General features: G+C 31.6%; 1 protein-coding gene across 2 annotated transcripts; it reads right to left on the bottom strand.

The window, feature by feature from the left end:
* Positions 1-2,782: 2,782 nt before the first annotated feature.
* LOC116139416 (F-box/kelch-repeat protein At1g55270) lies at positions 2,783-6,999 on the bottom strand. 2 transcript variants are annotated; one of them, XR_004129448.1, is made up of 3 exons: positions 6,586-6,999; positions 3,774-5,400; positions 2,783-3,408 (listed from the first exon to the last, which is right to left on the bottom strand). XR_004129448.1 is itself a non-coding variant. In XM_031425093.1 (2 exons), the coding sequence occupies exons 1-2, from the start codon at positions 6,646-6,648 to the stop codon at positions 4,147-4,149; spliced, it is 1,317 nt and encodes a 438-aa protein (XP_031280953.1). In that variant the 5' UTR covers positions 6,649-6,999; the 3' UTR covers positions 3,580-4,146. The 2 variants fall into 2 exon arrangements, 1 of the variants encoding a protein (XP_031280953.1); XM_031425093.1 differs by lacking the exon at positions 2,783-3,408 and having other exon boundaries at positions 3,580-5,400.
* Positions 7,000-9,648: the final 2,649 nt, after the last annotated feature.

The raw sequence follows: 9,648 nt of genomic DNA, 5'->3' as shown, positions 1-9,648 counted from the left end.
TCAACATTTGAAGCAATGATATCGGTCACTATTCACTATTACAAGCCAATTTTTTTTTTGGTTACAAGTAAGTCATAAAAGCTAATCTATTTCAATGTTTTATTTATTTATTTTGTTATAAACCCATCATATTATAATCTTACAAAATCAATTATAAACTAAAAAAAAAAAAAAAAATATTGATATCGTAACTATAGATTATACAATGGAAAGACCTAATTTGTAATGGTATTGAATAACGAATAATACTAGGTTCACAATTCAATTTTACAACTTTCGATGTGACAGTTTGTCATTAGTCAAGCAAAATAGGTTATGTCTACCTCTATGCGAGCTAACCAACCTACCATTATTGTTGAATAACAATCAATCCAATGAAGAAGTTTCTTTTAGATGCATCAATGAGATTACTATCCATAAAATTAAAAAAAAAAAAAACCTTATTTTGACCCACGTGAAAGCCGAACAAATATTTTACATCAATTAAAGCAAATTCTTCCTGAAACACAAGCAATAAGAAACCCTAAAAAAGAAAGAGAATTTTTACTTCACTTTCAACCACAAACTTGCCAACAAAAACTATTAATATAATATTATTATATCATTTCTTGTAAGCTTCATTACGTTCACTAAGAAATTTCTTAGCAAATTCCTTTGCTTTTATGCATGTTAAACTCATGCTTCTAAGCTTCAAAAACTCCCCTATAAATTCAGGGTTCTGATATTTTTTGCTACAACAAATCATAGAAGATCAGATATTATTTTTAGTAATTCTTGAGCGAATTAAGAAGGTGGTTTCATGGAGAGTTACAGACAGGTTTTTGGTGAGGGTGGTGGGGAGATGAAGAATAATATCACAAAGAGAAGGGAAAGGAAGATCATGAGGGATGAAGATGATCATAAAGAGAAGGGAGATATAAATTCACAAGCAGATGCTTTCATTAAAAACTTCAGAAAGCAGTTGAGGATTCAGAGAGAAGAATCTTTCAAACGCTATCAGGAGATGATTGCTAGAGGAGTTTGAACTATATATAGATCCAACCATGCATCATGTATTATATATTGAAATTTCAGTGATATATATTGTTTCATAATAAATCTTATGTTTAATGTGACATTTTTTTATTTTTTATTTTTGGGTAAACCTTCGACTGTACAAGAAATTTGGTGAGGGATTTGCTTCTATCTTTGAGCTTGATTGAATAAGAGGGTTATGTATGATTAGATCAATCTCCTTTTTTAAAACTTGAATTACTATCTTTATGTTTTCATGCACAGGCTTTATTTGAAAATATAATCAAGCATATAGATAAGGGAATTTATATTGATATTGTGTTCTTTTGATTGTTTTTTTCTTTTTTGGTAAACCTCGATGGTACAAAGATTTGGTGAGCGAGTTATAAAACTTATTGAGTTGATAATTTTTCTTAGTGTTTAATTTGTAGCGATGCAATGGCTGAAAAATTTTGGAGTTGGTGTCAAACATACGTAATTACCTCTCTTGTAAACCCATTAAATTACATTAATTTAATAGATAAGAATTTAGCAAAAATTGATGATTAAACTGATCTCTTTTGTTAAAACTACGATGGTATCTTTAATAATGTCATACTGCAAAGGCTTTGTTTGAATATATAACCATCAAAACAAGAGAAAAACTAGTGGAGAATATATATTGATGCCTAGAAATTAGGGTTGTAAACAAGCCAAGCCGAGCTGAGTTTTAGGCTAATTGAGCTCGACTCGGTTGTTACAGTGTCAAGCTCAAACTTGGTGAGCTTGAAAATTCCAGTTCAAGCTTGATGAGCTTGAAAATTCGAGCTTGATCTCACAAAAAAAAAAAAAAAAAAAAAAAAAATTCTCTAATTCTCTATTTTTCAAATCAAGTTTTTCAAGCCGAAATTTGGAGAGCTTAAACTCAGCTTGACACTGTAGTCGAGCTGAGCTCGAGCCGCTCACGAGCAGCTTGGCTTGATTGAGATCCCTACTAGAAATCAATTAAAAAAAATAAAAGAGGAATTTTTTTTTTCTTTTTACCCACTGGATTATGGATAAACTAGCAGTTGAAGGGTTAAAGGTTTAATTGTATAATTCTTTCCGTACAATTTTTGACTAATTGTTAGTAAATGTGTCAAAAATGCACAATGTGACCAACTATCAAACCTAAGGTGATTTTAGAGTTCATTTTTGTATTTATTAATCATAGGACGAGTATATTCCATATGCCCTAAAATTGCATTTTATGGATAGTTTTATATAAGAATTTTTTTCTTTCTTTTTTTTTTTTTTTAATTGTTAAAATTAAATAATCACTTAAAAAAAAAAAAAACTTGAATTAATAGGTGAAATTATAATTCTAGTATTAAACTTTCTAATAAGCTCCTCATGTCCAAATATAGGGCAAACTCGCAAAGTGTAATGAAAACACGAGTGAATTTTTCTAGACCACTGTAACTTTTATCACCATTAGTCCCCTCTAGTTTTATAAACTGTCAATCCTGTTCTTAGTTTTCACCATTGAACAATTTGACTAGATCTGTACATGATAATGACAATTTTTCCCTAAAATATTCAGGATTTTTTTTTTTTAAAGAAATTCTTCTTTGATTCTTCGTGCCTCCATGCTTTATATATTATGACCAACTAGTTATTAGATACGAGTTCAAACAAATTATAACTATGAAAGCATCTTGAAGTTGTTCATCACTACAATGGAAAAAGAAAAGGCCATTCTGATTTGAAGCTAAAATTTAGTAATAATAATTCGGTGGAAGTGTCCTTATCGACGCGTCGGAATCAAAATATTTCATCCATAATTTAAGAAATTATGAATAAAGAATGACACACAATGCCTTATAAAGAAAGAAAAGTTGCTTTTCATTATAAAGTAAGGCATTCTGTTGGCATTTCTTTTAAGCTTTCACTATCACAATGTTGCTTCTCAGCTTATAATATAAGCAAGCAAATCTTATCACTCCAATGGCCTCTTTCTGCTGTTTCTTCTGCTTTTAGTCACACCAAACTCATGCTTCTAAGTTTAGAACAAAGGTATAAATTCAGGGTTGTGATGTTTTGTTATCATCACGACGACATATCTCAATTACATTCATTTTCTGAAAGCTGGAAACTTGACTTAATCAATCGAGCATTTATATGGAGCGCCGAGGAGAGGTTTCAATGCATCGTCGCCATGAGATGAATGACACTATCAAGAAGGGAGATATGAAGAGAGGAGAGAGGAGGACAAGAGGGTTGATTGTGGAGGATGATGAGAAGGGAGACATCAATACTCAAGCTGATGCTTTCATTAGGAACTTCAAGAATCAGTTGAGGATTCAGAGAGAGGAGTCTTTCAAACGCTATCAGGAGATGATCGCACGAGGAGTTTGAGCGTCAAACCTTGTATATCTGCAATGAAAAATGGCAAATCTATTGATATTGAATCATAATAGTTATCATTTCAGTTCATGAATTGCAATAGTTTCCAGAAAGGCTTAAAAGAATAGCAAAAATGCAGCTCAATAGAAACAACTTAAGGAACAAACAAAGAAGTAACAATTTCATATAGCCACTAAGATGTAATCTAAGTATATATTTGAATCATCTTAAATAATCCCATGTACATTCATAAAGCATCTCAAAGACTACATACAACTAAGATAAGATCCCACAGAAACAAAAGACAGACTCAACCCTAAACCAAATTAACAGACATTTACAAGTATCTGCTCTCTCTTCATGAATGTAAAGGAATGGCCTTATAATTCTATTACCGAAATCAACAGTGAATCCACCTTGCCTTGTAAATACAGGTTGATGACATGAAATGTGTCGCTGGTCACCATAGTGGCCTCGACTGAAATGTGGATGAGAATTTCACTGTATATGTTCTTGTCAGCTTCTCGGAAACATGCACAAGAGTACTCATTCATTGCGTTCTCAAGCCTCAATATGATAAAACAACTTGTCAAGAGTAACTCGAAATCCCTCCCAAGGTTCAATCTCCACAAAACTGTAAGAACAGTGCGGTAAAGAGAGCATATGCAGATTCCCGAATAGGTGAAACTGCAAATGTAAACCTATCACGACAAAGTGATGGAAATGCAAGAATGGTATGGGAAGCATGAGCAAAAGCAATCCTGATCCTCAGGCTTGAAGCACCTGACAGTGAACAATATGACTTTTAGGACCACTTCGGCCGGCTATGCTAGACAATAAATTTGTGACAAGAGCCCTTAAATGACCAGTTTTCCCAGAAATATTTTCCCACAGGTGAGGGTTAGTCTCAACCTGTTTGTCAGGACTAGAAACATCAACCAGACTAATGCTCATGTTGTTGCGGATGATGCAAAGCTTCCCATTCAAGGGAACAATTGCAGCAGCCTCCAATGCGCGTGAGCTCCCCATATGAATCTTGCTATCTATAAATCTGCTCCATGTGTCTGTAGCTCCATCGTAAACCCTAAGCTTGCACCCATCCCGGCAATCCAAAGCATAAAGCCGTCCATTTAAGGAGATGCTCGGGTTACGCCAACCTGCAACCATACCGGCACTGATTGGAGTCCAGGCATTTGTTTCAGGATCATAGGCTTCACTCATGACTTCACGGTGGGACCCAAGACCTTTTAGAAACCACTTTCCATCATATACAACCCCTATAAAGGGCACCATGGCTGTGCTCATATCCGAAATAAAGCTCCAACGGTTCTTGTTGGGATCATAAACTTCAGCAGAGCGGAGAGTTCTTTGGGTTCCTTCACATTCCCCACCAGCCACATATAGGCAGTTATTTATAACACAAGAACCAAAGAAATGACGTTTCCGAAGCATATCAGGTGCCCTATGCCATTTATTTGTCCGTGCACTGTAGAAGATGACCCGTCGCATAGAACCCCTCAGTGGATCCTTTCCTCCGAATAAGTACAGGTGACAACCACTAAGAACAGCACAGCCAAAACCTAGGGCCTCAGAATATTCTTTCGGAACCGGTGGAAGTGGTTGCCAGAGCTGATAGACAGGATCAAAAGCATTCCATGAGATCTTTCCATCACGATCTCGCTTGAAAACATAAACCCACTCTTCAGCCATTCCCAGGCTTTTTCTAAGAGAATAAAAAAAGTTTCCGTTTAGGAGGCGAGACCATCTCTTACAAACCAAACGAAGTTTTCGATGTTCAGCACGAGGAACTCGAATCAAACATGCAATAGCAAGATCATCAGGAAGACCAGGGAGGAGTGGTGGCTGGATTCTGCTCCTCTCCCTACGTGAGCTTTTGCTTTTGTGTGCATTGGGATTGATATCAGGCTGGATACAAAGTTTTGATCCCGGGACAAATTTCCTTGCTTCAGCAACAGTTTTTAGTCCAGAATCTACTTTGCAATAGCATGATACAGAATCAACCTGCAATATTATCCATGTTAGACAAAAAGTAACAAGAACAATACACCCAAGTAATTACACGAAAGTGAGCTAGAAACATAAATGAAAGGCTCATCGCCATTTTAAATGTATAAACTGTTGTGTATATGCTCCTTAAGCAAAGATCCCAATCATCACTATTGTTCTATGAGTATCACACACAATATCAAGATCTACAGTATTTTTCCAGATGGATGGAGAAGTTAGCAGATTCAGTTATAAGCCACACACACACACACAAACACAAACATATATCTATGTATATATGATATCCAGACACCGAACACTCTTTTGCCGTCACTTTGCATCCATTAAGTACCGGTGTTAAGACTCCTATTCTAGAACAGAATGCATACCTCATGCATTCTTCCTTTTTCTAATATAGAATTGATCTACCAAACATTCAAATAGCCAGGGAAAGGGGTGGAATCCTTTAAGACTTTCATTCAAAAAGTCAGAAGAAAAAGGTTCTGATTTGAGAGCAAGGTGACTTGAGATTCAAACCATGCTCCTGAATATACTCCAAAATTCAAACTGAAAACCTGAAGCATGAACTATGGTTCTATGATGAGGAAAACTAGAAAACAAACAAAATAAATCGAAATCCCAATTCAGAAGAGCAACTAGAGCATAATCTATATATACAAAAAATCCTAACTTTAAAGGGTACACTAAGATAATGCAGCACTTCAGATGCAAAAATGAGAACCACTTGGCACTACTTGTGCATTCAACAACAGAATTTAATGTATGTCTACCATTTTTCTTAAAACAAATTCCAAATTCTCCCCAAAAGGTAGCTCATTTGACCCAAATTTTTTGCATTAAACTAAAAACCCACCAAAAAAATGATAATAAAAATCAAAACCAACATATTCCCATCCTAAATTTCTCATCCACACTCCAATTCACACCTGACTATCATTTCCCATATGGGTTTTCTCCAAAAATTCATAAAACCAAAAACCCAACAAAACAAAACCAAAATGTAAAAAAACCAACCATTACTTAATCTCCTAACAATATCCAAGACCCCCAAATTCCCACAAAGACTTTACATTTAACAAAAAACTAAGCAACTAGGAACCTCAAAAATCTCATGAAATTCACAAAACTAACAACGAGAACAACCAAAAGAGAAGCAAAAAGGCCATGGAAGAAGCTTACCAATGGAGCTTGAATTCTATACCCTCTAAGAATACTGGAAGATTGCCTGTGCTGCTGCTCCATCTTCAGCAACAAAGATTCATAAAGACACAATTTTGAGACTTAGATCAAGAACACGAGACTTGATCCAACAACGAGAGTAATAAAAGGAGACAACTTTTGCCTTGGTTTCTGTTCTTCAAGTTGTTGTTGTGTTAACTTTGTCTTGTCTTAAATTTGACTCCACTTAAATTAAATTAACTACAAAAATTTTACTCAACCTCTTCAAATGCAAACAAACAAACATGACAGGAGTTACAACTTCACTACTTGCAACAACAAAACTCAAACTCAAACTCAAATGAAGGAATGTGAAAGTGTTGAGTTGTGTTGTCTCTCTCTAGATTGGTCTTGTGGAAGAGAGAAACAGCTGTTTTTATTTTTATTTTTATTTTTTGTATTTTATGTAATGGGCTTCACCAACTTCTTTAAATTTTCTTGGTTAGCATTTAATTAATTAATTGGGGTATTTATATTTTAATTGGGATTAATTAATAATTTTCAACTCTTGTTGCAAGACAAATGAGATATAATTAAGTGTTAATGACTCCCATTAATTGTTTACCATTTTTGGGTCAAACCCCACTTTAAATGAAGAGAGAGAACTGGGTTTTAGTGGACTGGATTTTTGTGGATCTATCATGTGCCTCTATTTAATACATTTTTTATATATTTTTTTTTCTTTTAACTTTTAAAACACTAAAAAATTATCAATTTTCTTTAGAAAATAAATGTTACACAACAATTAAATTTTAATGATTATTAACTTAATTTAATGTAAAGAAAAGTATTTTAAATATAATATAATTGTTGTGAAACATATGTGATATTTTAGATTTTTTGTTTGAAAAATTATTTGAGATTTGATTTTATAAAAGAAAAAAAAAACTGTATTTTTATTTTAAAAACTTTTATAATTATTCCTATTATTAAAGAAAATCATCCTTTTGGAAAACTAATTATTAAGTGGTTTTTATAAAAAGTAAAAGAACTTTTGGATTATTTGATTTTTTTTTATTTAATATAAATGTTTTTTGTGTAATTTACTTAAATATGATAAAGTAACATAAAAGCTTGAATTTCTCACACATTTTCAATACTATGAAAAGAAATTAAAAAAAAAAATTAAAAGAAAAACCTTTAAAGGTATCATGAGATTTCATCGTTTTGAGAGGTTAAAATCACATTCTTATTTCATCTCACATTCTTATATGATGAGTTTCATGTGAATTCAAAGGTGGGATTTTAATATAAAAAGCAAATGTGCTATTAAGAAAAAAATAATTAATTATTAAATATTAAAATTTATTTTATACTTAATTTATGATGAATTTTTTAAGGTTTTATATATTTAAACTTATAGATGTAAATGTTATAATGTTTTAATAAAATTTATTTTACAAAAGAAAGATAATATCATATAATGCAAATAATTTAGAATTGTGACCAATTTAAAAGTGATTTAATTGAAATTTAATGTAATATACTTTGCTAAAAGCTTGATTTCCTAGTAATTAATAAAATCTAAAAATTAAAAATTAATTCAAATTTATTGTTCATAATTTCATATGTCTTACAAGGATAATAGAACTATATGATAATATAGTAACTCAACCATAATAGAGAAGAGAAGTAAATAAAAAAAAAAAAAAAATTGAAAAAATATAAACCTGGAAATAGCTTGAAAATTATTCAAAACTACAAAAAATTAAAAGAAAAAAAAAATGAATGAAGTTGAAACTCAAATTATTCCTTATATAAAGGTCTCTATTTTGCATATTTATTAATTATATTATAGACAGATTTAATCTTGCCGCTTGGTTTATTAACTATGGGTTAAGAATCAACGGCTGATATGAGTAACGCCCACTGTTTAGATTGATCAACGGTCAGAATCTAGACTCATAAAAATACGTATCTGAACTTTGTGATCTTTTTTTCTAAATATGGAAATTTTCAGTAACTTTAATTTCCAAAAACAATTTAAACATGTTATTACTATCTCATCCCAAAGTTGTTGATAAATGAAAGCTTTTGAAGTAGATAAAGACGTTTACGTAAAACTCAAAACTAAATTCATACAAATTAGACACAATATTTACTCAATTGGGTCTGAGTTGTCTTGGATAATATATATACAATTAGGTTTAGATAGTTCGCACAAGCAATATATACTTGATTAAATGTAGACTTTTTAAGTGAGCTATTTAATATATAAGATAATTTGTATAGGATTTGAGTTCGAAGTGCTTTAATTATTCTAAAAGATAAGTTATTCGATGTATTTGAACTTAGAAATAATATATGCCATCTTTTAAATAAATAAGATTGAGATTCATATGGAGCTACACATGCATAAAATAAGAGTTAATCTAGTTGATAATCAAAATATATTCTCATTTCAATTTAAACAAAGAACTTCGTTAAAAAAATTTATCAAATTTCCTCACTATAAACCATTGTTTTAAAACAGAGCAATTGAATTGGCCATTAAGATATAAATATAAAATTAGAATGATAAATCCTAAACACATTAATGAAATGAACAATGCATAAAATACATATTGAACTACTTCCATTGAACATATATCATGCATTATATTAAAAATAAATAAATACACAATGAAAACTACTTATTGACTTAGTTAAAGACATGAGAGTATCCATCCATCTCCATCCTAGTTATTTAATTTCATCAACTAAATTAAATAAAAAAAGAACCAAAATCAAACCCATGTGGTGAAGTCAGAAATGCACTTGCTCTTTTGGCTTTATATGAACATGTCAAAGTGTTTTATTTTATCACAAAAATATCTACATTTGTCAATCCCCAATCCTTCCTCCCTTTTTGAACACCCATATTATTTATTTTTTTACTTATATTTTTAGTATTTATTGTGGGTTAATTATTTCTTGACCCCTTGTTTCTAGATTCCCAATATCTCCTTTATATACTTTTTGGTTGCTCAAGAGTTTATTTTCCTCAAATTATATATTGATAAAAGAAAATATTTTCAATTTGTA

The sequence above is a fragment of the Pistacia vera genome, unplaced genomic scaffold (genome assembly GCF_008641045.1).
Source record: "Pistacia vera cultivar Batoury unplaced genomic scaffold, PisVer_v2 Contig350, whole genome shotgun sequence".
In the NCBI taxonomy this organism is placed as follows: Eukaryota; Viridiplantae; Streptophyta; class Magnoliopsida; order Sapindales; family Anacardiaceae; genus Pistacia; species Pistacia vera.
This window is presented reverse-complemented; position numbering and strand designations above follow the sequence as displayed.

What these genes read in the sequence shown, in the direction of transcription:
- LOC116139416 (XM_031425093.1), bottom strand. Translation starts at nt 6,648, where the DNA reads ATGGAGCAGCAGCACAGGCAATCTTCCAGTATTCTTAGAGGGTATAGA. An exon ending in ATAGAATTCAAGCTCCATTG is followed by an intron (nt 5,401 to 6,585) that starts GTAAGCTTCTTC and finishes ATAATATTGCAG; the next exon opens with GTTGATTCTGTATCATGCTA.